This window comes from Calidris pugnax, unplaced genomic scaffold (assembly GCF_001431845.1).
Source record: "Calidris pugnax isolate Ruff unplaced genomic scaffold, ASM143184v1 scaffold435, whole genome shotgun sequence".
Classification (NCBI taxonomy): Eukaryota; Metazoa; Chordata; class Aves; order Charadriiformes; family Scolopacidae; genus Calidris; species Calidris pugnax.
In genome coordinates, this window is record NW_015091240.1 from 1,351,084 (window position 1) to 1,377,145 (window position 26,062).

At 42.7% G+C, this 26,062-nt stretch overlaps 1 protein-coding gene across 5 annotated transcripts in view; it reads left to right on the top strand.

The window, feature by feature from the left end:
• OSBPL5 (oxysterol binding protein like 5) overlaps window positions 1-26,062 on the top strand; it is a 180,081-nt gene that overhangs the window by 145,356 nt on the left and 8,663 nt on the right. For all 5 annotated transcript variants that reach the window (XM_014960061.1, XM_014960064.1, XM_014960062.1 and 2 more), the window contains exons 8-16: window positions 5,498-5,669; window positions 10,805-11,024; window positions 15,112-15,296; window positions 16,716-16,797; window positions 17,409-17,507; window positions 18,463-18,559; window positions 19,641-19,739; window positions 20,980-21,077; window positions 23,152-23,241. In XM_014960061.1, coding sequence (XP_014815547.1) covers window positions 5,498-5,669; window positions 10,805-11,024; window positions 15,112-15,296; window positions 16,716-16,797; window positions 17,409-17,507; window positions 18,463-18,559; window positions 19,641-19,739; window positions 20,980-21,077; window positions 23,152-23,241 — 1,142 coding nt within the window. The remainder of the gene's footprint in view (window positions 1-5,497; window positions 5,670-10,804; window positions 11,025-15,111; window positions 15,297-16,715; window positions 16,798-17,408; window positions 17,508-18,462; window positions 18,560-19,640; window positions 19,740-20,979; window positions 21,078-23,151; window positions 23,242-26,062) is intronic.

Below are 26,062 nucleotides of genomic sequence, written 5' to 3' on the forward strand. Positions count from 1 at the left end.
TTCACTTGGTTTTAGTAGTTGCTTTTGTCTGTGACAGGTCCCAAAGGGTAATTATTAATGGAGCAGGTTCAAGTTGGAAGCCTGTAACCAGTGGAGTCCCCCAGGGGTCAATACTTGGACCCGTGCTGTTTAATATATTCATCAGTGACCTGGACGAGGGGACAGAGTGTATCCTCAGCAAGTTTGCTGATGATACCAAACTGGGAGGAGTGGCTGACACCCCGGAGGGCTGTGCTGCCATCCAGCGAGACTTGGACAGGCTGGAGGGCTGGGCAAAGAAGAACCTCATGAGGTTCAACAGGGAAAAGTGTAGGGTCCTGCACCTGGGGAAGAAAAATGTCAGGTACCAGTATAGGTTAGGGGTGGACCCGCTAGAGGCAACTACTGAAGAGAAAGATCTAGGGGTCCTGGTGGACAGTAAAATGAAAATGAGTAAACAGTGTGCTCTTGCGGCCAGGAAGGCCAATGGTATCTTGGGTTGTATAGGGAAGAGTGTAGCCAGCAGGTCAAGGGAAGTCATTCTCCCCCTCTACTCTGCACTGGTGAGGCCACAACTGGAGTACTGTGTCCAGTTCTGGGCTCCCCAGTTCAAGAGGGACAGGGAACTACTAGAAAGAGTCCAGCGTAGGGCTACAAAGATGATTCAAGGATTGGAGCATCTCCCTTATGAGGAGAGACTGAGAGAGCTGGGACTCTTTAGTCTGGAGAAGAGAAGGCTGAGGGGAGACCTTATCAACGCCTACAAGTATCTCAAGGGAGGGTTGAAGGAGGAGGGAGCCAGACTCTTTTCAGTGGTTCCCACCGAGAGGACGAGGGGCAACGGGCACAAGTTGGACCATAAGAGGTTCCACTCAAATATGAGGAGAAACTTCTTCACGGTGAGGGTGACGGAACCCTGGAACAGGCTGCCCAGGGAGGTTGTGGAGTCCCCTTCTTTGGAGATTTTCAAAACCCGCCTGGATGCAGTCCTGAGTAACATGCTCTAGCTCTAGGCAATCCTGCTTCAGCAGGGGAGTTGGACTAGATGATCTCTATGGTCCCTTCCAACTCTAGAAATTCAGTGAAAAAAACAGTTGGTGCGAGTGCATGGCTGCTCCTGTTCAGCCTCCAGGTTTCTGCACGGGGCCAGCCGTGCCCCGTGTGCCCGGGAAGCATCCTGCAAGAAGCCATAGTGTTTCCCATTTGCACACCTGTGCTGCAGGAGTCATCTCAAAGGACCACAAGGTGCTCTTCCAGCCTGCTGAGCCAAAAGGCCTGGAGAGGGCTTTCCATCAGATGTGGGATGCGTGTTCAGCTTTGTTTTTGCGAAGTCAAGGCAAAACACATCCTTCATTGGCTTATTTTTCTCAAACCTTTCAAGAAGGAAGGAACCTTGGAACCCAGCTGTGTTTAACTGATTTTTCAGTTTCCTTTTTCAAATTGTTACTAATGATTGTCCTCATTTTACTGTAAACACATGTAACAGAGAAGCGTTGCAGGCCTACTCAGGGGAGACACTTCTTTTGGTTTTGGGTGGGTTTTTTGTGGTTGTTTTTTTTAAGTGAACACAGCTGAGTGATGTGCAGATGTGTTCCTCTGACATCCCACTTTCCTGGGACATCTGTCACATGCCAACTGCTGTGATCGTCATTTCCTAAAGTGATGTAGGGAATGGATAATGAAACCAATCGTCAGTGGAAGGAGAGGGGCTGCTACAGAAGAGAGCCAGAACCCAAGCGAGCGCTCGCACTCTGGTAGGACATCCGCTTTTGGTGCTTTAGGAACAGCCTTGTCAAAGAGTCTCACTCTTTGCCCATTGTTTCTGGAGGGGGACAAAGGTGGCTGGGCAACCCACCCCCCTGACCAGTTCAGGTGCCGGAAGATGGGTGATGTGAAATGTCCTCCTTGTGCCAGCTGCCAGTATGAGTGATCTTGCTGGCTTGACTGCACTTCTGAGTTGGGGATCTTCTCTGCATGGGCTGTCATTTCTCCCTGGTATTATCTTCACTGAGAACTCTGTTAGCTTGGATGAAAGATTTCTGCTACTGAGTTTTGTAATCTCTTCTATGTGGCTTGTGAGATATATGGGAGCATTATGTGTAGATGGACTATTACAGTCTCTCTCCCTCTTTCATCCTTTCACCTCCACAGCTCGGGTAAGAGCCAGAGCTTACTCTGTGGGCTGCCCCTTGGAAGTCAGTGACAAATACTAAATACAACAAAGAAAGTGTAAAGCTCATCAATAACATTTGAAAGGGAATACTTAGTTCACAGCTCCCAAGTGGAAGGAGGTAATGTAGGTGTTTTTGAGACAACATCTCTGCAGAAATTGTCCAGAAGTAATCATTGCAGTGGATAGAGTAATACATCATTTGATATAAAAAAAGTTTAAAAGCCTGTGGGGAGATTTTGCCATAGGCTGACAATATGTTCTTGAATTTTCCTTCAGAATTTAAACATATGCTTGTTTTAAGCTGCGGTTTGTGGAAAATGATAACTGATAATTGATTGCAGTGTTTTACATTGCAGCTTTAAAAACCTCAAGCCTTCTAGAAGAATACCATTGTAACGCCTTCACGGCTCTTTTTTGCTTCCTTTATATGCATCATACTGGGCTGCCATTCTTCTGTGAAGGAAATACATTTTGTACCCTTCTCTGATCTAATTATCTTGCATACAAAAAACCTGACTTGAGTCAACCACTCAAAATTAGAAAACGTGAGAATTTAGGTAACCATGAATCCTTCATGCAGACTACCATGACTACAGATGACAGCCTTTAATTACGTGACCACATACCTTTTTCCCTCTCTGCAGTTCCTGAGGGAGTGAGTAGACTTGTCAGGGAAGCAATTAAGTAATCCAAATGATAGCATTTTTCTATCACTTTCACAATAAAGAAGAATATTACTCAATAGCAAGATCACTCAAATGTAAAAACATTTTGTGTAGGCATTTAGTAAGGAAACAGGTTTATCTTGTGTGCAATCCCTGAAATTGAGAGGGTATAATTTTACTGTGTTATGCTGCAATTAACACACTGTTGACTTGCAGAGAATGTAACCTTTTCATTTGCAGAGGAAATCCCATGTCTTACATCTGGTTTTGTGGCACATATTTGTTTGGATTCACAGCACCACCTGATGGCTGAAGGGCCATTTCTTAGCTTGGGGATGCTGCACATCCCTTGAATTCAATTTCTCTTAGAAATGAAAGCAAGGGCGTAGATTGATGCCATTTCTGTGTTCTGTGGGGCACAAATAATACTGACTACTAATGCACAGCAATGTCCTCTAAAGCTTTGTGTGTCTGCCTTGGAATATTAAAATGGTATTTTAAATTTATGTATTTTTTTAAATTTAGGCTTCTTGAATAAGCTTTCAGAAAAGATTCAATTAAGTCATAACCCCTTCCAGGGAGTTACCTAAAGAGATAAAAAAACCTAGATATGTTATTTAGAAATTTCCTCTGGTCGTGTGGTGGATCCCAAAGGCTTGACCAAGCCTGTAAGCTCCTGTTAGTGCCAGTGAACACCTCTGGCAGTGGAGGGACAAGAGAGCTCCCGTGGGGCCACGGCCAGCGTGACCTCCTCTGCCTACTACCCTAGGAAGGGGTGGGCTGCAGGGGCACAGTATGGGAGATGGCTGAGGGAGACTTCAGGGTCACCATGGCCACCCTTGTTAGAAAGCATAGACATAGCCAGTGCGTTGCCGTAACTGTCAAAAGAAAATAACTGTATGTGAGTTGTGTGGGGAGCTGAGGAGCTGACCTCCATTACTGCTCCAAAGTGCTTGTGCTGCTGCAAATCAGGCTACCTGTCAAGGCACCTGATTTTTCAAGACCATTGAATATAAAAATATCTTGACATATGCAGCATTTCCAAATGTTGAATCATGCGCTCCTCACTCTGCAGAACTGGGAAAGACAAGCAAAGGTAAAGACAGAGGAAAGTCAAAGGAGGTGAGCCTAAGCAGGAGTCTGCTTCTTTGTGTGGAACAGCCTGAAACAAGTTTTCATCTTGGTGGGTTTGGGGAGGGGGAATATGTAGGAGGGAGCGGATTTGTGCTCAGCGCAGCCATTAACTCTGATGGGTTATCCATGCAAATCCTCCACATGGCGAGAAGGGAATAAATCTCTGCGTGTAAAGCCTTAATGCAAGAATATTTGTTAAATACAAAATAGTGTGAAATCAATTCCAACAGCCTTCAACCTTCCTAATCTTTTATTAACCATTATGTGTGATTTTATTACTAAATCATAAGCTGATGCTGAAAGAATTTATGGGATGAAATTAGAATAAATGACTGAGTTCTGCAGCGTTTGTGGCTCAGTGTTCAAGTGCAATTCTGTAATGTTTGGAGGTTTTTCCTCTCATTTAATGGTTGCAGTTTTGTATCGAAGCAAGGGCTGAAAGCTGCTCAAATTTAGAAACATTTTTTTATATACATATGATCTGGTTTGTTTGGTTTTTTTAATTTGTTGATCTTCTTATAGAGCCAAATTTTGGTCATATCGAAATTGATAAGAATTCTGCTCAAGAGAACAGCAGGATCCCAGTGAGATTTATGCATATGATTGATGTTGTGTGTGATAGAATTGAATGTAATGGAAATATTTCCCAAATGGGTCCAGGGAAAACCTGTTTGTAGCACTTGCCATTGCTACAGCAAAATCCTTTTGTTTTCCTCACTGCCTCTCAAGCACACTTCTAATTATTGCAAAACATATTCTGAGGAGTGTAATGAAGAGCTCTGTTTTACATGCTTGAAGTTAGAGGATAACTCCCTCGATACCTCAATTCTTGAATGTTCAGCCAATTTGCAGGTGTCCTGGCCTCATTAATGGCTGCACTACAGAAGCAGATTATTTTCAGGTGCTTCCAAGAATACAGCATCTCCAGCGTTGTGGTGATTTAACTTTAACACAGAGTTTTGTAGACTCATATGGATCATTGCAAGAGGAACTAAGGGTCAGTTTGGATTCCCGTGCTTTTCATTTGCTGCCTGCCTGTGGGACCTAGGGAGGCCTTAAGAAAATCCAGTGAGGATTTTCCAGTGTGTAGGAGCTGCAGTTTGAACCATTTGGCAGTCTGTGTGGTGGGGGTGCCAAATGCTGAACGTGTTTTTGGGGTGTATAACTTGCAGACATGAGCGGATGGGTGGTTTGAAGGCACCGTGCAGGTACACATTTCCTGCATCTTGGACAAAATCAGAAAGGGGCAAAAGTGGATGTGAACATGTTGTGGGAGATCAGAGGAGAAGATGCTATTAGAGAAGGGGGAGTTGGGGTGACCTTCCCACTGTATTACCCATGCAGATGTCTCACTCAGGCAGCCACTAAAACACACCATTTCTGGCAAGTTAACCGGGGGATTATATATATGAAAAATAGACTATTGTACACAGTGACTTCCTGAATTATAGCGAGGTCTACTCCCAGGCTAGAAGCTTTTAAGAAGCAATGCGTGAAATGTTTTATTTACTCTCCTGTGCTTAAATAATTCCTTTTGTTTTCACAGGCCGATGCTGGCTGGATGCTTTGGAGCTTGCCCTGCGTTGCTCCAGCCTCTTCCGGCTCAGTGCCTCCAAGCAGGGAAAAGATGGAGAAATGAACGGCTCGAACGATTCTGCGCACGCAGGGCTCAACCACCTCTTGCACACAAGCACCATCTCAGACCAGGAGTTCTTCCAGTAAGATGGGGCTGTCACTTCTTAATGCACGGAGAGGTGTTGCGTGGCTAACACTTGGTCATTTTTTTTAGCTTTAGCGTAATCTACCCAGATTCCACTAAGGAAACCTGTTTAGAAACCAGCCTGTACGTTCTTCTGCTGCATCCAGCACTAATATATAGGTTTGGTGCACATGAGATTTGTTGTCAACTAATGCTTGAGCACACAGACTGGGGGGAACCCCAGCTGTGTTCGTGTGTTCATAAACAATTTTCTTCTGCCCCTTCCTTGGGCCAAATGCTGTCTGGAGATGCTGGTGTGAAAAATAGCTTGCCTGAGTAAAGATTTGCAGAATCTAGCTACTAGAGCAGACCTGTGGTTACACAGACACAATCACTAACAATGTCTGTCTGTCAGCTAGCACATATGGCTCAGAGTCTGGTCTATTTTTCAATAATGCGCTCTCTTTTCTAATAATACAGTGTCATAGTCAGCAGAGTGCACACACTGCATCCTTAGTTTTATAATTACTTTCTCTCTCTACAGGGGTTTTGAGTGGTTTCCAATTTCTTCCTTGATGCATCAGATAAGTTTTTACATAAGGGAAAAAACTCCCCACAGCCTGCTTTCTATTCATATTCCTAGTATTACTGCAGTATTTTGAAACAACTCACATCAAAGCTCTGTAAGCATTAAAAAACCCCAGGCTTTATCTGTTGCTTATAGCTAAATAGGGAACTTCAAAAATCTCTCTGGTATAGATACTTGGCCCTTGGAGTGGGAACTGGGAGGTGTACTGTCTATTTCTAGTTCTGCTGATACGAATTTGACTGTTAGGGCTCACAGCAATGCACCACTGCTTACACAGTTCTTAGGGTAGCAGTTCTTGCAGTCTGCAAAGACGATGCCTTGCATAGTGGGACCTCACCTTTCAGTGGTTTTCTTAGGCTCTCTTATAACAACAGCAGGGATCTGAGTCCTCTTCAGAGTGTTGAGGTGTCTCTGGTCCCATGAGACCAAAGGAACAGCAGCGTTTTGGTCTGCCCCTTTCTCTGAAAGGCTTTGGTATTCCCAGTACGTGTTCTCCAGTTCTGCTGTTTGGGTTTTTAGCTAGAGTTTGAAGAAGAGCTTTACTGAAGAGCAACAGGAGAAGAGAAGGAAGTCTGATGTGTTACCAGGGCATGTGCCCTAGTACTTGTGCAAATATGTCTGTTGTTCTTAGGCTTCTTCCATAATACTTTATTTTCTAATTTCTTTCTGCCTAAGAGAGAGTCTTATAAGACTCTGCACACTGTGATAATGTATCCACAAATTCAGTGGACTTGTTTTCCAGGTGATGGAAAACCAATATTAAAATGGAGCCTGTGGCATTGAGAATATTCAGGCAAACCCATGGCTACTCTAAGGAAGTGCAGAAGATAGAGTTTAATCTCTATTAAAGTACTTCTTCAAAACATGATGCATAAATGATGCTTAAATGATGCCTCTGTTTCACCTCTTAGTTGTTCAACATTAAAAGTCCTTTTGAATTATGGGGCTCAGCAGTAGCACACATGGCAGAATTTCCAGCAGGACCGAGTACTCACAATTGGAACCAGATTTTTCAGACAGACTCAGATTTTAGCGGAGTCTGGTTGAAGCTGGCTGTTCAGTGTCTGGTTGTCTGGACAATACACTTTCCTTTCTGACTCTATCACTGGTTTTAATGTGTGCCCAGACTTTCCCCAGTGCTTAAAGCCTAGGGGAGTTTGATTGCTGTGGAACAGAGGGACAACTTTCTGTCGTCCCTGGGGGAATAAAGAATATTTAAACAAGGGAGAATGCAAAATCAAAACTGTGCAAGTGCTGAGCAAAGGGGTTTTGGTTTGCCACTGACAGTGGCTTCCTCATAGGGATTCAATCATTCTAATTAAATGCCTTCCCTACAGGGAATCTTACCAATTAAATTGGCACGCTGTTGTTAGGGGGCCAGTTAATTACATTTAACTCTATCTTCAAATTAGCCAAACTACTCTGTCAAGAAAAGAAAAAGAAAAGGGAGATGATGGATATTATAGGGAGAACAAAACCCAAGGGAGCTGGCAAAGGCAAATCTTTCATTGAGCCAAAGTTACATCTGTCTGCTGGCTGCTTTGCTCCTCTCCTGCTGGGAAAGACGTCAAGATTGCACAGTGATTTTAAAATCTGTGTCTTTAGTAGCATATAAGAATGAGAGGGAGAGAACTGTGCAAGTGAATCAAAGTCTAAAGTACTGTGTAAATCTGTGATTTTAGACAAGGCCTTTAGGGTGCCAGGTGTTCTTTTTAATATGAAGTCATATTTCTTGTGTCTTCCATGTCTTAGGTCCAGCAATCCCAGGAATCTGGCTGGTTTACTTGTTTGACAAGAGCCAAAAGGGTTTTCTTTTTGCTTTATGTGGAAGAGTGGTATCAAACCAAAGGAGTCCTGGTCACTGACTGAAGTTTCCAGGAATGCCCCTAGAGAATAAAGCACTGGTATAAGACAGCTCCAGTATGCTGAAACAGTAAATTAGCTGTGAAAGATGCCAAGGTGTTCATGTTTGTGATGGAAATGCAGTGTGACTTCCAGCATAGTCATTCTCTCCCAGCTTTTAATGCCTGGTCCAAATCTTATTGGAAGCCCCTGGGAAGTCTTTACATTGATTTTAGTTCAAGCTCATGGCGTGGCTTTTGTTTTTAGCATATCATGCATGATTGATTCAGTGATGATTCTCTTTGGAGGAATAGAAGAGCCTGGCTTCACTTCAACATCTCAGATTTGTTCCTCTGAATGAGGAGGATCTGTTTTCCTTTGGTTCCCCAGAGTGCTCCTTGGCTCTGGATATGTTAAGTCTTGCCTTGTTAGTGACTGGTGGGTAATCAGTGCACAGTTGAGTGGGATTTCATGTGATTTTAATTCCCTCTTGGACTAAATCTGAAATCCTTAAAAAACAATGGGAGAGAGTGGAGGAAACAAAGATAAGAGTCATTTGCTGCACTAAAACCAGATATTTCCCAAATGTGAAGCAGGTGACACTGAAAAACGCTTGCTCTTCTTACAAATATGAAATAGAAACAAGTGCTACTTCTCAGTCATGAATAATAAGCCTTATAATGTTTCAACCATTTTTAGCCCTTGGAGAAAACTTTTCCTAGGTAAGGGAGCATAGCAACCACAAACCCATATTTAGCTGATCACTGACAAATTAAGAAATAAATTAGATATTTAAATGATCAGCAACTAGTAACTTCCTGGACCCACCATCCAGGAAGTATCTGTGCTGAGGAATCATGTGGTAGTCTCTCTAGACAGCTCTCTCCTCATCTTTTTCCTCTTTTATTGTCTCAAACTCATGCAGATGCTATACTTTATGCTTTCAATGTATTTAGTTATCAGTCATTGCACTTTCTGGTTGCTAGCTTAAAAAAAAAGAAGTAACATGCTGGCACTGGAACGATGAAGACACGTCATGTCTAACAGCAAATTATCAGTGCTGGAGTATAGTGGTCATTGACTGTTTTATGACCTTACTCTTACTTTATAGTAAAAGTGTAGATTAAAAAACCTTGTATTTATATATATACACACATAGATATATATGCATACATGCATATATATACAACTGGAGTTAAAAGAAAGATTTTCTAAAGGCATAGAAAGGTGTAGATGACACTTTCAAAAGAACTGTAGAAACTGAGCTTCTCCAGACACTGGGCTGTCACTGTCACAATGTGGCTTGCTTGGTGTGTTAAAAATTATGAGCTTATTTCAGTGCATAGTTGGAAGTTGAGATCTTCTGAAAAGCTGATGCCAGTTCTGTGTTCTGACTCTTCTGGTGGGTTTTTTTGTTAATCTGGCTTTAACTAGCAATGCCAAATTATCTTTTTTTTTTTTTAAAAAAAAAAAAAAGAGGGAGCTCAAAGGATGGGAACTTTCAGCATTAATATATAATCAACATTGGAACATGCTCAGAATGGCCTGAGAAAAGGCCCATCATGGAGACACTTCAAGCTGGGCAGAACATTCCCATGTACTGAAGAGAGATATCTTGCTTTGAAAGGGAGATAGACTACAGGACGTAACAAAGATCTTCTCTTCAAGGTCCATGGCCATGGATCCTCTGAAACCCCTTGTATGGCTGGAAATCTTTTCTTACTGCTCTATCCAAGAGCAATTTTGCATGAGAACTCGGGTAAAATTTTCAGAGGAAGGTCAAGCTGAGAAGGTCAGCACTGAGAGCCAGGGTAGGTCACGTGTGTGCAAAGGCATGTATGAATAGGGAAAAATGAAGCCAAAGCTAAATATCACTTGAAAAAAACAGGCATCTAGTGAATACTTTTCAACGTCTGACCTCTGGCCCATCTAATTATGTTTGCCATCTGTCGTATGAACTGCATCTGCTTTTTCAAATGGAGATGCTATAGGCTACTTGAGAGAGAATTTTTGGCTTTCTCCTCTTTCTCTAAAGCCTGCATCAGTGAGCATGATGCTTGCTACACCTTCCATGCTTTCTCTTGGATACTGTTATTATCTGGGTATTCTTCTTACATGTAATTGTCCACTCCATGCTTTCAACTCCGTTCTTCCACACAGCATTATCTGGGCTGGTTAACCTGGTATCCTTGGGTTAGTTTGAGGGGGATGGGGGTGGAGGGAGGTGGTGTGTGTGAGATACATGATTCTATTGATTTTTAAATTTGCCTTTTCTAGTGTAGGGCTGACTTAGGACCACAATCTGTTGAAATAAAGTAGCAGTAGCACTGAAAAGAAAATGTATCCCATACAGCCATATTTTTCTCATACACTACGATCCACTAATTTGCATCTGTAAAGGCTAAAATCTCTCCCAATTGACACCAGTTCTCTAATCAGCACCGTACAGTTGTTAGTGTGTGCTCTGTATCCCTCTGGTCAGAGACAGTGGCAGTTCTGCATAGGGATGGGTAAGTGGAGCTATGTGGCAGATTTTACAAAGTGCAGTTCGGAGGAAATTTCTGTGATGAAAACCCTGCTATTTAGCAAACCAATGTCTTGCACTCTTCTGGGCTGCACACCCTATTTTGAGTCCTGGGATGTGTTTTTACCTTATCTAAAAGGCCTTAAGTATTCTGGCTTTGTAAATCAAATTCAAGCAAGTAATGAACTGTGTGTTGCAGTTTGAATGAATCAGCCCTGGAGAACCACCACCATTTGGAAAATGATGCTTTTTCGGACAAGTCTGAGAGAGACAACGTAGAAGAGTCGGAGAATGAAATGCACGAGAACAGCCGGAAGACAAATGAAAGTGAGAGCGATCAGTCAGAAATCCATGGAGACGTCTCTCCAGGAGGGAAAGGGACAACTTATATTGAACAGATCTATGAAGAATTTGGGGAGGTAAATTTAAAAAAAACTATTTTAATCACTGCCTGTTTCTGTTAAAATGTTGCTGGTCATAGTATTTGTCATTCAGCCCTTTAGATGCATGGCAGTTAAGAACCAGCTTTGCGAGTTCCAGTATTTTACAGATAAAGCAATGCATATCTTTCTGCTAAATTATGTTGAATTATCATGTGCTCTAATAATTATGCATTATGAACAGCAGCTCTGCTACTGTGCTTTGGCGCGTTTCCAGCGTCAGCGATTGCTTTAACCAGTTACTGCATTCAAGAGCCGCGTAGCATTGGCACAGGGCATGTGGAGCCAGTGGGAGGGGGAATTATTATTCTGGGCAGGTGCCCTGGCCAATTAGGATGCTCAGTCCTTGCTTGATACAAAATATGATACTTTCCTTTTTTCATTATGCATGGAACATTCTTTTTGTGTGTCCTAATGGAGCGTTTGAGCCACTTGATCTGTAAATGACAGTTTCTTGTAGGAAAGCCATTTCTTATGTCATTTAGCAGCAGGAGGATGCGTTTCTGTTCCATATAAGAGCCTTTGTTCACTGGATGTCACTGACACCTCTGTGGAAGGCAGCAGTAGAGAGCTGGGGGACCCAAGTGTGTTGAGTGAGAATCAGTGTGGGCAGGCAGCGGAGGAGCTCTGCTCCAGTGTCAGGAGGGCCCTGAGCACTCCCTTGCCTTTTGCTTTGAACAAGGAAGCTGAACTCTTGGTGCTTCAAAGAAAACACTTTGCTAGAAAGCTGTTTCTTTCTTAGAATTGTAGAATCATGTAGGTCGGAAAAGACCCTTAAGATCACCGAGTCCAACCATAAACATAACACTGCCAAGTTCACCACTAAACCGTGTCCCTAAGCACCACGTCTACACATCTTTTAAATATCTCCAGGGATGGTGACTCAACCACTTCCCTGGACAGGCTGTTCCAGTGCTTGATAACCCTTTCAGTGAAGAATTTTTCCCAATATCCAATCTAAACTTCCCCTTTTGCAACTTCAGGCTGTTTCTTCTCGTCCTATTGCTTGTTACTGGGGAGAAGAGACCGACTCCCATCTCTCTACAACCTCCTTTCAGGCAATTACAGAGAGCTGTAAGGTCTCCCCTGAGCCTCCCTTTCTCTAGGCTAAACAGCCCCAGTTCCCTCAGCCACTCCTCATAAGACTTGTGCTTTTGACTCTCCACCAGCCTCTTACTCTCCTCTTTCAATGCTTTTCTGAAAGTGTACTACTAATATTGAGGAAACAATTATAGTTAAATACAACCTAATTACACTCTTCTGTTTCACTGAGTGATAACTTAAAACATCAAGAATGGTTGGGTGTCCCACACACAGATTCTATTACTCCTGTTTATTTCTCCACATACTCCTTATAGCAAGACAACTTACATTACTCATGGCAGAGACCACAAAAGAGGTCTCTGCCTTACCACCTTGCAGAGTTGCAGGAGGAGCTCAGTTTTGCCTCCTCCTTCCCACAGCCCAACCACCCCCAAGAGCAGCAGTTTATGATCTGGAGCCACCAATCCAGGTAGCATATGTTTGCTGCCGTTTCAGATGTAAGGTGTGAGGTGCAAGCTCCTGCTGCAGGAATTGTGCTTGCAAACAGAACTGTTGCCTACAGAAACAAAATAAAAAACCAACCCAGCTCCTCTTTTGTGAGTCTCTCCCTCCAAATCCCACCCCAGACACACAGCAAATGGTAACTGGATCTGAACAGGGGATTTTGAATATAGCTGAGCAACTAAGCAACAGCAAAATTAAGGCAAACTTAATCAGCTAAAATTATCGGCTGCTTATTCTGAAATTCTGTCACTCTGGCCACGTGACAAACTTGTCCTAGAAGTGTTGGTAGGGCAGGCTGACAGTTTGGTGTTTGAATGAGCCTTACAGGCAGCTCTGATGTGTGTATGTGGGTGTGTGAGAGTGAGAGAGATCTCTGCAGTTTTACATTAAAATAAAAAAATGCAGTACCAACCAAATGGAAAGGACCAAATTTCTGCTGTAGAGTGACACTTTGTGTAGTGTAAGATAAGGCTAACCATGATGTGGCTGCTCAGGGGCCTTCAAAAAAAATTGCCATGTAGCCTTGGCCATTAGGTGTTTTGTTATATTTCTCCTGTTGGCCAAGAGATGGAGCTGTCGTCACCTGGGACACAGAGATAGGCCTGGTCGTTGAGTCTTACCCCACTGGTGACAGTAACATAAGGAAAAGTAGGTTGTGTGCAGTGGTGGAGGTTGCTATCAGCAATGGGTGGAGTTGTATCAAGGTAAACAGATGCCAATGAATGACATCAACTGTCATCGTAAACTGAAACTGCTGCCCCTCAGTCTGTGTGTACAGTTCAGATTTGGCAGGACAAAGGTCACACGTGCCAACTATCGCTGTTAAATTTTCAGCTTGGCTTTGAAAGTTCATTTGAAAGGTGTGCACCTACCTATGTGCATCTGCATGTGTTTGAAAGGTACATGCTTGTGCATCTGATGTTCCAGCTTTGCCTTGTTTGCAGCAGGAATGTGAAGGCAGACACAGGTGGCAGAAGGACTTTGAGATTGCAAAAGTTGGTCTAGAATATAAAAAAGACACCTTTTAGTAGGCAGACTGACAAAGAAAAAAACATTTTTCCCCAAGCTTTTAGTTTTAACGAGTTATAAAAAGGGTTATGGAGGGTGATCTATTTTAGGGCAAAGCAAACCAGAAATGACTTGAAGTTGTTCTCATCCTGCACCTTCTTCTCCTTCCCTTTTCATCCATCTCTTCTGCAGTGATTCATCCTGAGTAACACCTTGTACAGCAATTTCAACATGGCATTAATTTACATTGTGAATATACGCACACTTGAGAACCTGGATAAATAACGGAAGTTCTGGTAGACCCATAGGTATTGTAAAACCTAGATGACACTGTGCTATTATACTCTTTAATGGTTTCCATTCCTTGAAGGTTCAAGCCATGTATTGCACAGACTGTCTCAAGAAGAATGATATGATAATGGAAAAATGATGAAATGAAAAGAGCTTTGTTGTTCTTCGATCTGAAATTCCCCTCAGCCTGCAAGCTGGCCTTACTGTGCATTTCTGCTTGACTAGTAAAGGGGCTGATTGGGAGCCAAAAAGGTGGTGCTGAGAATGCTCAGGTGGTGAAAATGAGTGTTTAGTGATTTACACCATCTGCTAATCCTGTTGGGATATGCTATGCGTCCTCTCCCAAACCAAGATCCGTTCCAGAAGTGGATCTGTGCCCTATTTCTCATAGAAATCTCTTGCATAAAAACAGCAGAAAGCCTAAGGATTCTATTTCATTGTTAAATTATGATGCTTAGGATGCATTAAAATGACATTCATGTTTGAAAATTTTGTTTCATTTTCTTTCTCCAGTGGCTTGAAAGGCCCATTCCCCCGTGTTAAACCTCACGTAGCCCCACTGAATGCAGAGGAACTGCTGAACCCCAATATAATCCCTGCCTTTTTTACTGTTACCTGCACTTTTGCTGCACTGAGCAGCGCTGGGGAGTGTTCTAGTTTCTAAGCATGTCACCTGTCAGTGGGGCCTTTACCATACCTACACTACCAGTTTGGCTTATTTTGAACTTGGAGGACTGCTTCCATTCTTTGTTGATTGCTCCTTTCTCTCCTACATTTTTCTACATGTATAATTGTAAATCTTGCAGTTTTTCCTTTGCTGAGAATGGGACCAAGAGTCGCTTCTCGTATGCATCCCGCCAGGTCACAGTGATGCTCTAACAGCCATGGGCATGTCCACACCTCCTGAGGGACTGCAGTGCAGGTTCCTCTTGGTCAGTGTTGGTCCAGGTTGGTCCATTGAAGTCCTGAGGTGTGTGGCACTTGCCTCGTGTGGTCCAGCTCTCGCAGAGGCCCAGGGCTTTCTGTACCACTCACTTCAGTGCTTTGGGGATTCACTTCTCCTGAGACAAAGCTGATGTCTCTTTGCAGTCGTGTAATTGGGCATTCAGCCTTGTGCCAGAGCCAGGTGTGCCTGGCTGAGCTTGGACTCTCCAGGTAAATGCACCCGCAAGAAATTGTTTTCCTGTTTCCGCCCTGAACTTCCCTTTTCCCATTGCAGACAGGTGAATCGTCTCAAACAGAAACCGTCTCTGAAGAGAACAAGAGCCTGATGTGGATCCTGCTGAAACAGCTGCGACCTGGCATGGACCTGTCACGAGTGGTGCTGCCCACCTTCATCCTGGAGCCACGCTCGTTCCTTAACAAACTCTCTGATTACTACTACCATGCTGACCTGCTTTCCCAGTAAGCAGCACACAGAGTGTGCCTTATGTGGGCACTTTTATATATTTGTGAAAATGTGTTACGGTGTTAGCTTGGTGCTGGCTGTGTTGTGCTTGTATGCTTGAAAGGCTCCCAAATAACACCCAGGACTCTGGATTCAATGTAAATCAAGCCAGGCCCCAGCTGCAGTGACCTTTTAAAGATGGACTGCTGCCAGTGAGGAGCAAGGAAGCAAGAAATACCGTTAAACTTCAGACAAGACTACATTTCCACATCCATGTGTTTACCAGCATTGGCTGGAACAAATGGGGCTTCAGCTCATGCCTCTGAGCATCTCGCAGCAGACCTGTGCCACCTTCTGGTGTACTCATGTATGGAGAGGAGTAGGACAGAGCAAAGAGCAGACAAGCACTTCTGTCCCGAAAAGCAACGTAATTGTGTTGGCTGATAAACAAATAAGAAACATCTTTTAGCATCATTGTTGCAAGAGACCTGCTGGGAGCAGCAGAGTAGAAAATAGGAAATGTTGTGCTTGCGTATAGGACCAGCCTTCTCAATGAGTGAACCTGGTGTATTTTAAATCCAGTGTGTACAATATTCAAATAGCAGCACAAGTTACTCATGTTTATTCCACTGCCTCTGGGTAATTTTAAAATCATGGTATTTTCAAGCCTTGTTCGTGGTATTTCTAACATCTTAAGTTAAAGAAATGGTTCTCCTCAATGCTGAGATATAAGAACACTTCAAGAGATTTGAAGTTTTTGTTAAATAAACGTCTTTGTGGTATGGATGATCCTTCTAAATGGATTTTGCAAGAATTTTTCCAGATTGATTTTCAGATCTAAATGGTTGAAAATATTAGAAACTCTATTGTTTATGTTTACTTCCCACTTGATCTTTGAGCGGGGAGGGGCTGACTGAGATGACCTTGAGAAATCCCTTCCAACCTAAGTTATTGTATAAAATCTGAAAGTAATGAAAGAGGCTTTAAAGCATATCAGCTTTAAAGATCTTTTAAGGAAGAGGGAAACAAAGAAAAAGAGAGAGAAATAGAATTGTCTTTGATTTTGGTGGCATAAGTGTTATGGCTTTATGACTCACACTGTACTATTAGCTGTGACTAAATGCTAGCGTGAGTGGTAGCCTCACATTGGCATACTTGAATATCCAATCAACATGATATGGTCCAGAAATTTTATGAGGCTTTTTACAGGAGTACAGGGCAAGGGGTGCCACTTTTTAAAGATTTATGTGTGTGTTATATGATGTACATAATTAAAAAAGCATAATTTCTGCTGGCAGAGACATTTTTCACTTGCAGCAGCACAGAATTTACTTCCATTTACTACTGGGGAAATACTATTGAAACTAATGTTATTATGTGGGTATGAAATGAATGTGATGAGCAGTATAAAGAGCATTTTGTGTTCTGTCCTGCAGGGCTGTCCTTGAAGACGATCCATACAGTCGAATGAAGCAAGTTTTGAGGTGGTATCTGTCCGGCTTCTATAAGAAGCCAAAGGTAAAAGAATGCATGAAGTTGGGGTTGTAACGGGCATTGAAATCTTCTGCTATGGTTTTATATTTCTTTATTGCCTTTCCTTTGACACTTTACCTCTTCTATTGTTCAGAAGGCTTTGATCAGTACTTTCAAAACTGAAGTTGCATTTGGTTTCAGAGTAGATATTTAGTGCAGAATAGTGCTGATCAATTCAGAGCCTTTGTGTTGGACAGTTAAAAAGCAAAACAACAAATAACATGTCCAGAGATACAAGATTTTTCCCTTTGCTGAAAGCAGGTCTCCTTTTTCTTTTCAGGCCTATTGGTACCATAGTGCCATGTTTCCACATCAGTATGCACCTGCTCCATATAGTAGCAGAAATATTAAAGTTTGATCATTTTGTAAAGTTTTGATCAAAGCTTTGAAAACTTTGTAAAGTTGGTGAGATTAGCAGATGAATCCAGGGCTCAAATTGAAAGATTAAGAGGTACCCAGTTCTTCAGTTTGGATTCTTATGATTGACTTAGTTTAAATCATCAGGTAGAAAATTATTGTGTTGCTTTGTGGCCATCTTTGTAGAGCTGGATTGAAAATCATCATTTCTAGCAGGTCTTGATTGCTTTGTTTTTCAGGGAATAAAAAAGCCATACAACCCTATTCTGGGAGAGACGTTTCGCTGCTGTTGGTTTCACCCTCAGACGAACAGTCACACGTTCTACATCGCAGAACAGGTAAGTGGCTTTATTTGCATGCTCAGGGGTTGGAAACAGCAGCCTGCTTGCACCTCTGAGAATAGGAACACACCTCTCATCTCACCCGAGGAGAGGGACCTGAAGTTTTCTGTAAACATCCAGAATGGGACATGGGGTAAACTAGCTGCTGATCTCTTTTCTTTTTCAGTATGCAGAGGTTCTGTGAGCTTTGGTGACTATAAAGAAGACTATAAAAGCAGGTCTCCCATATATAACATCAGCCTCTTCCATGGGATTCTGCCCCACTGTTTTCTTGTTGTTAATAAAACGTGGTTTGTGTTGCCAATGTCAAAAAGGGGCATAACACACATAACCGAATCCTACCTTTCTTTATTTCTGAACTTTCTATAATGATTTTAATAGGAGTTAATTGAGGTCTTATCTCTATATCTTTGGGGATAAATGAAGGGCAGAGCTCACAAGTAATCTGGCCTGACTATTTAGTTTGAGATTTACAGTATAAATAAAGGGATCTGAGGACCATGTGGACTTCGGTACAGAGACTTCCTGTTTAACATACTCTTTTTTCCCTATTTAATCAAAGAATTTTTATTTTGTTTTCTTTTACTACAGCCACTTCATCCTTTTTATGGAGGTTATTCAGATGCTGCCAAAAAGTTCTGCACTGTCATTTGTTGTGCTGAAAATCTGACAGTGTACCTGTTGGCCTAAACGATTATCAAATGCATAAGGACAAGAAAATACAGGGTGGGGAGAAAGTTTACACATATAATGTTCTCACATACAATATTCCCTCCTTTAACAGCAAGGTTAATGGCACGGATGGGGCTTAGAGGACTCTGCTCAGTCCTGAGGCCTCTGTCTTGCACTTTCCCTGGAGCAGGTGTAGCACTGTGTGAGGCTGTGTGTGCACCCGCAGCTCTGCGTAGCCTGTCAAGACTGCTCTAAGTGACCCATGCCTATTTTTTTCTAGGTCTCCCATCATCCGCCAGTGTCAGCTTTTCATGTCAGCAATAGGAAGGATGGATTCTGCATTTCTGGCAGCATTCTAGCTAGGTCCAAGTTTTATGGTAAGGCATTAAGCTTAGGCGCTTCCAGGTAACACTGTGGCATTGGTTTTGGTTTGAAAGTTAAGAATAAATAAATGCTTAAGAGATCTACCACCACGACACCCTAATTCCTTGTCTTGGCTCTCTTGGGTTTTCCCCATTTCTACCATTTCAGTGGGAGATCACACCAATGTTAAAAAAAAAAACAAACCAAAAAAAAAAAAAAACGGATAAAAAACCTGAGAGTTTTAAAAACCTGGTTTTCAGGAAGCAAAACTTCGTGAGAATGTATGGGCAATTGGTTGTCGGACTACTTTGCAGATGCTCATGGATGAGAAAAAAAAAAAAAACGGATAGAAGACCTGAGAGTTTTAAAAACCTGGTTTTCAGGAAGCAAAACTTCGTGAGAATGTATGGGCAATTGGTTGTCGGACTACTTTGCAGATGCTCATGGATGAGTCATTTTATAGCTATCTGATCATCCAACTGACTTTTGATAAAGTCTCTGCATAAATGTAACTATTTATCTAGCTCCCAGATTTCTGAGAGTTGAACCCTAGAGCTTCAGAATGGCCTTGAATCTTTTAATCTCAATGGAGACAGCACATCTGCAGGCAGGCTCTGAAACAGTGTTGCTGTTTGAAATAGATTTTTTGTCTCGACAAATGCCTCTCAAGTACTATCCTCTGATAAATGTATTTGCTGAAACACTTGTAAATAGTCATTGCTGTCCTTGTGGCAATTTTGTTTGTTATGTGGGATCATACACAATCAGAGAAGTTTTGAGAACAGAAGGACCTGAAAAACTTTTAATCATTGCAACTGCTTTCTGCATCCCACTAATGATTTATTTAATCTGCTGCCTTTTCTGCAACAGGGGCTAAATGCCACAGCAAATATGAGCCACACGGCAGAGAGTTTATTAGAACTGCCTGCCTCCAAACAGTAAATGATTTGCAGGGTCCTGAATTATTAGCATTTCATATCTCTTCTTTCATTAGTGACCTACATTTATATGGAAATGTTTTTCTGAAGTAGGATGAGTGAACCAAGTATTGTATGCATTGTTAAATATATATGTATTTGTCCTTTCAAATTCTAGGTAACTCACTTTCTGCACTGTTGGATGGGAAAGCAAAGCTCATGTTTCTAAACAGGGGGGAAGATTATATAATTACTATGCCATACGCCCACTGTAAAGGTAAGTTATGACTGTTCAAATAGGAAGCAAACAGAAAGAATAATATAATGGTATCTTTTCTGACTAACCTTGTGCTGGCTCTCATTCCCTCTCAAATACCTGGCACAGCAGGGAGTGGTAATTCCAGGGAGCAGTATTGCTCCACACATGAGTAATAGCACTCAGCAGCAGACTGGTAATCTTCACTGAATTCTTCTTGCTTTGTCTGTGCAGAGCTGAGGACAGAATTAGGCCCACCTAAGTTAATTTTAACACTGTGTAGAAACAAAAAAATACTGCGTATATGCACTGCAGATAAAGTGAAGATGGAAAGAATACAAGTACATTTCTGAGCTTCTGAGGATAAAAAGTTTTTCTAATGTTAACACTGAAATTGTTTAATATATTTTCTGACTTTTTGAGATAATGGAAATTCCTGACTTCTCTTCTGATTTCTTTTTTACTCTAATCATGATATTCCTCAGTAAATGAGCTGTCTCAGCGAGGCTGATACCTGTTACCGTGTGGCTTTGCTCTGTTGAGCTGAACGTGCACTGAGGCCAGGGGATGGCTGCTGATTCACTGCTGTAACTTTGCATTTCTCCTTAGGAAGTGTCAGCAGGATTTCAACCATGGTGATAAAATCACTCTAGCAGCAGTTTGATCCTGTTTTCCGTTTTGAATTATTTTTTTTTTTAATTTTGGCATGTTGACCTGTAAATTAATATGTATGAAGGGTCTAGCTGCCTGAAAACAGTAACTGCTGTAAATCATGCCCTCTGTGAACTATTCCTGTGCATAAATGTTCCTTTTGTCAGTTTTTCTTTTTCTGCAAATGACCTTTTCAGAAAACAGTAAGCATGTGTAAAAAGGAGTCCCCTACATGACCTCTAGTCTCCCAGATTCTGCTGAATCACATTCCAGCTCCTGTCTGAAGTGACTGGGTCTGTTTAAGCACCAGTATAAATGAAGTTGCTGGGCACAACTTTTCGTATTTTTTCATTTCCCACTTTCAGCTTACCACAGATGCACTATCAGCACCTGTGAGTCAAGCTATTTCCTAACTGGTGTAATAAATGGAGAATACGGACTCAAGGGAGGATTACTCATGCTTATAGTAAAGAGCCATTTCCTTGAAACTTTGATTTCTGTCTTTTCAAAACTATAAGCCAAGTAGTGAATTTCATAGCGTGTCAGCAAGAACCAGTTTGAGTTATTGCTTCCATTTGGGCTTCTCTTAAGTCTCCTTTTTCCCTTTCAGGACTTTTATATGGTACCATGACAATGGAGCTTGGAGGGAAAGTTACCATCGACTGTGAGAAAACCAACCACAGGGCAGAACTGGAATTCAAGCTAAAGGTAAGAGACATTGAGGCCTCCATTTTGAATGGGTCTCAGGATTGCCTCTGTGTTCCAGGCAAGGTTCAACCAGACACTCCAGAAAATTTATGTACCAATAACATATGCATGCACCAAGGGCTGGCCTGCCCGCAAGGGAGGCATCGTCCTGCAGTCAGTTTTGGCTAGTGCAATTCAGTTTAAACCCAGGAAGCCTGACTTTTAGACATGAATTGTGTACTGTTAGCCAGCTGGCTACTGGCCAAACTCTGTTCTGAATCCTTGGCAATGACAGTGTGGCTTCTGTTTAGGAAGCTGCAATTATTTTTGCTTGCTAGATACAGCGAGGTATATTACTTTAAAGCAAGTCAGGATGTGGATCTTCAGTGTAGCTCTCCAGTAGCCATCACATACGTACTCTTAGCTTGTAAGTATTACAATCAACTCTACCTTGTGTTTCTCAAGGCTACAGGACCTTGCCTTGGCAGTATGATAAGAACCCATTTTCAGTCAGATAATTTTGGGTGACTATCACACTAACAAGCTGCACTATCAGTACAGGCTGCACTTGTACTGACTTGTTCATGTAGCAATTCCCTCCCCTAGAAAGCCTGATGATGCGAATGTATGGTATGCAGATAAAATGGAGACATCATTGAGCATTTCTGTAGTTATACGTGTTAAAATTTAGGAGGAAAAGAGATGACCTGTAACTTTTCTTGGACTTGCTTTTTAAGTTTTTAAGGAGCATCCATTTCTCTTCTGTTCCAACAAACAATTTTTTGCCTGGGCATAAAATGAAAGATGGAGAACTGAGAGCCTGTAGGACTTCAGAGCTTTAGAGAGCCAACATAAATGTGAGAGATTTTTGGAGTTAGGGGAGTCTTTTGCAAATTGCGTTTTTCTGGTGGCAATAATAATTGTCTGTCTTTATTTGCCCTCACAAAGTGAACTATTGCCCCATGGACTTGTTTGACATTTGCATATACTTGTCTCTAAAGCCTGTTCTTCTCATAGGCCTGACGTACTGTGTTGAGGCTGATGGGGGATTTCCCTGACTTCAGTCAGTGTCAGCTCAAACCTACAAACACTTCAGAGCTTAAAATGCAGACCCATCTTTTCTGGCTTGAATACAATAAGCTTAGCCCAAACATGACTCACAAAGGTCCCCGTGGCTTAATTACGTGCTCTGCTTTCAATATTTCATGACCACCTTTTTTAGTAGAATTGTGAGAAGTTAAAGGTAGACTCCATAACTTTGTTACTAATTTGGATATGTACCAGTTCTCTGCTGGATTGCATACATTGATTCTTGAGATACTTGTGGTTTGTTTTTCCATGGGTGTTGTGGGAAATTTAGTTTTATATTGTTATTAAAAAAAAAAGTTCCTCTGCACAAAAGTTATTGGAAAGTAGCTGCTAAAATGTCTGAAGAAATGTTGCGTGGAACGAATGGAAGAGCTGGTCACTCTATCACTGCTGTTTCCTGTGTTTGGCAGGCAGGAGGTGAGGGGAATTTTCCATTGTTCTGAGAATCTTTTCCTTGACTCTGGAAATACCCTTTTTTTTTTTTTTTTTGTTTGCTGCTGACAAGAACTTCTTCACACTAGAGACTTCACACAGATGCAGCCATGAGCAGTGCCACACTGCTGTTGCTGTCCCCTAAGCAGGGAAAGTCACCAACTACTTTAGTGCTGCTCCTTTTCTTTGGACAAGGCTGCAAGTACAAGGCTGCAGACTGTAATCTGATTCTGGACAATGGGAAGGACTTGCTCACACACACTTACCCCGATGTCTGGCTGACAATAAACTTATTTGCAGTGAAGGCAAGGCCTTGCAGTGCTGAATGTTAATGCACCTGAAGGCTTATCTCCCTTCCCGCAGCTCCTTCAGTGATTTTGGTATTGCGAACAAAAGGAGGAGAGCACCATGCTAGGCAGTCAAAATCCATACTAGAATTCATTCTGCCTTTCCCCAGAAACAGTGGAAATAAGCAGGTTGCTCTTTCCTTCCCTCCTGCTGCATCATTGTGTTTGGCTCCCTTCCAGTTCTCACTAGACTGATCATATTTTCTATTTCTATTCTCCCCTGACAGCCCTTCTTCGGTGGCAGCACAAGCATTAATCAAATCTCTGGGAAGATTAAATCAGGAGAAGAAGTGTTAGCAACTCTCACTGGACACTGGGTAACACACCATAATCCAAGTTGCTGCCAGTTGCAGGGCGCGTGGCAGCAGGGTGCGTGGGAGGACTGGCAGCCCCTGGCACTCCCTGCGCTGCAGTGGGGGCTGTGGGGGGCCCCTGTGCTGCCTCCTCCTGCCCTCCCCAGGGAGTGCAGGCAAGCAGAGCCTTCCGGGACACTCCTCTCAAGGTCATTTATGCTTCCATAGTCCTGTCCACCTACAGTGCGAGTAACACTTGCACTCCCAGAGCCTGGGCCAAGATGAGATGCGTTTCCATCAAAGCCAGTGGCTCTGTGGTCAGGGTCCCAGGCTTAGGACAAGCACTGATGGAAGGAGACCTAGTGTGTTTATGTGTGATGGTGAAAATCATGAGGTTTCCTTTTGTCTAATGTTTAATTACTACTTCCCCAACTACAGCAGTATCAGGGAAGAATTTCATGGGGTTTTAAATTCATTATTTTCACAGCAAACCTTTATGATAGAAGACAGTTATTCCTCTGTTTGTGAGATGAAGGACGCAGAGACAGATTCTGTGAGGGTCTATCTGTATGGGCAGCTCAGAATAGTCAGTAGAGCAGCTACCCCCTTTCTACACCTAGGATCCATAAGTGAATCACTCAAAGGCATCCTTAAGCCAAAGTCCAAGTCTAATGTTCAATTACTAGTTCCTCAGCTACAGCAGTATCAGGGAAGAATTTCATGGGGTTTTAAATTCATTATTTTCACAGCAAACCTTTATGATAGAAGACAGTTATTCCTCTGTTCGTGACATGAAGGATGCAGAGACAGATTCTGTGAGGGTCTATCTGTATGGGCAGCTCAGAATAGTCAGTAGAGCAGCTAGCCCCTTTGCACACCTAGAATCCATAAGTGAATCACTCAAAGGCATCCTTAAACCAAAGTCCAGCAAGAATAAAGTTGCGTGGTGAAGGATGTAGACTAGAGTTTTGGTTGGGAACTCCTGGGCCAAAGTCCAGCAAGAATAAAGTTGAAGGACGTAGACTAGAGTTTTGGTTGGGAACTCCTGGTAACCGAGGCCAAAGCAGTGAGCCCTGGCTTCAGGGTGGACACTTAGGCATTTATCTCTGCAACATTTAGCCATCTACACCTTCATTATTGTTGACTTGTGCTCCCTTCCCAGTCATTAGAAATTGTCACTCCCGAGACAAGATTTGTCTCACCCTAAAGGATGTATTTAAAGTAGATCAGGAGAAATGTGCATGGATAAAGCCCTTTCCATAGTGAAGTCCTAACCACAGTGTAGCCTTTGGTATTTGACTCACCCCCTCAGGCAGTCTGTCTTTTTACATAAAAAGCTAATGACCATTTTGAAATTGGGAGATTTGCCCTTTCTAGGAGCATACAGGGAGATTTGCTCCTAGTGCCTGGGTAGCTTTTCCATTCTGAGCTCCCTTTCCCACAGGATGAGCCTTGGCAGTTGTGGGTTGTGCTGGACTGTGGAGCACCTTGTCTGTGCTGGGTCCTGCAAACACCATCCGTGAGAGCGTGTAATGGAGCAGCTCCCCTGGGGCACCGAGCCACATGGCTGCGTGATGCTCAGCTTCCAGCCTTCTCTGTTTGGATTTTATCAGCCTGAAAATAATTTATTCCTCCCTTGTTCTTTGAGCTAGTTATTTGTGGTGCACAAAATTAGAATGATGTATAAAAGAAGTTAAATGGCTTTGAAAGGGTGGCTTCATAAGCCACTGTTTGCAGTTGCATGCTGTGAATAGAGTAGCTGCTGTGCAGCAGTAGGGATGTTGTTTGTTCTTCTCCCTCCCTGCTGAGAGTATTGGCCTGCTCTCCTGAGCCCTGCAGGCTTTTCTCTGGCACCAGTTGGTTTTCCGACAAAAACCCACTCAGCTGAAAGGCTAATTCTCTGCCTCAGGACCTGAAAACCCACCTGAATAAAGAAGGGAAGCAAATTCCAATGCTTCTCAGCCCCAAGATCAAAGCAGCAGCTGAGAGCTTGTATATATGTGAGTAGTGATGTTTGGTAGTGCCTACCTGCCTCTTCCCATGCATAGCTGGGAGGCTCTTGAGGACCTGAGGTCTATCTTGGAACTGCCACTTCAGGACATGGCAGAGGAATTCCTGAGGGAGACTTTGAGGAGGGATGAGAGTCCCTCAGGGCTGAAGGAGTTTCACAGCTGAAGACCTGGGAAGTGGACTTTGAGAAATACATCAAGGGATCATGGACAGGGAAGAAATGCAGCGGCTGGGATGCAGAGAAATTAGGCAGCGACAGGCAAAGCCAATAGCCGTGACCTAAATAAGGTTTGCATGATAGTCATACCATGTCCAGGCAGCTGAATGGCACCAATGCACGTGCTGTTCAGCAGCTGTAATCGTGTGGTTTATTCCACTTGCAGTCGGTGTCCTGCTGTTCACTGTCTGCTCTGTAGACTACCTCCTCTGGCTCCGTGGCATTGCTGCATCTGTGAGCAAGGCTGGGAAGCAGCTTAGTTAAGCAGGGACACAGCAATATTGTCTAGCCATCCTCAGATCAGAGAAATGCTGCTTAATAGTTGGTTGCCAAGTAAATTGGCAAGGACTAAGGATGAACGACCCCTGGTATTTTGAAGTGCTACATGAAATTCAGGAGCAATAATAGAAAAACCTGGCTAAACTGAAAAAAAAACCAAACCCAAATATGAAAGCATATCTCAGCTTTAGCTCTCCTTTCTAGAGAGGATGATATTTCAGTAGGCTCTGCGTGAGATTTCAGCACTGAGAAAACAAAGAAAGCCTAGAAAAGGAGCTAAGGATCTTGTTTATGTGCTGGGTGGTACCTGGGAGGAACAGTGGGGAAAGAAGAGCATCT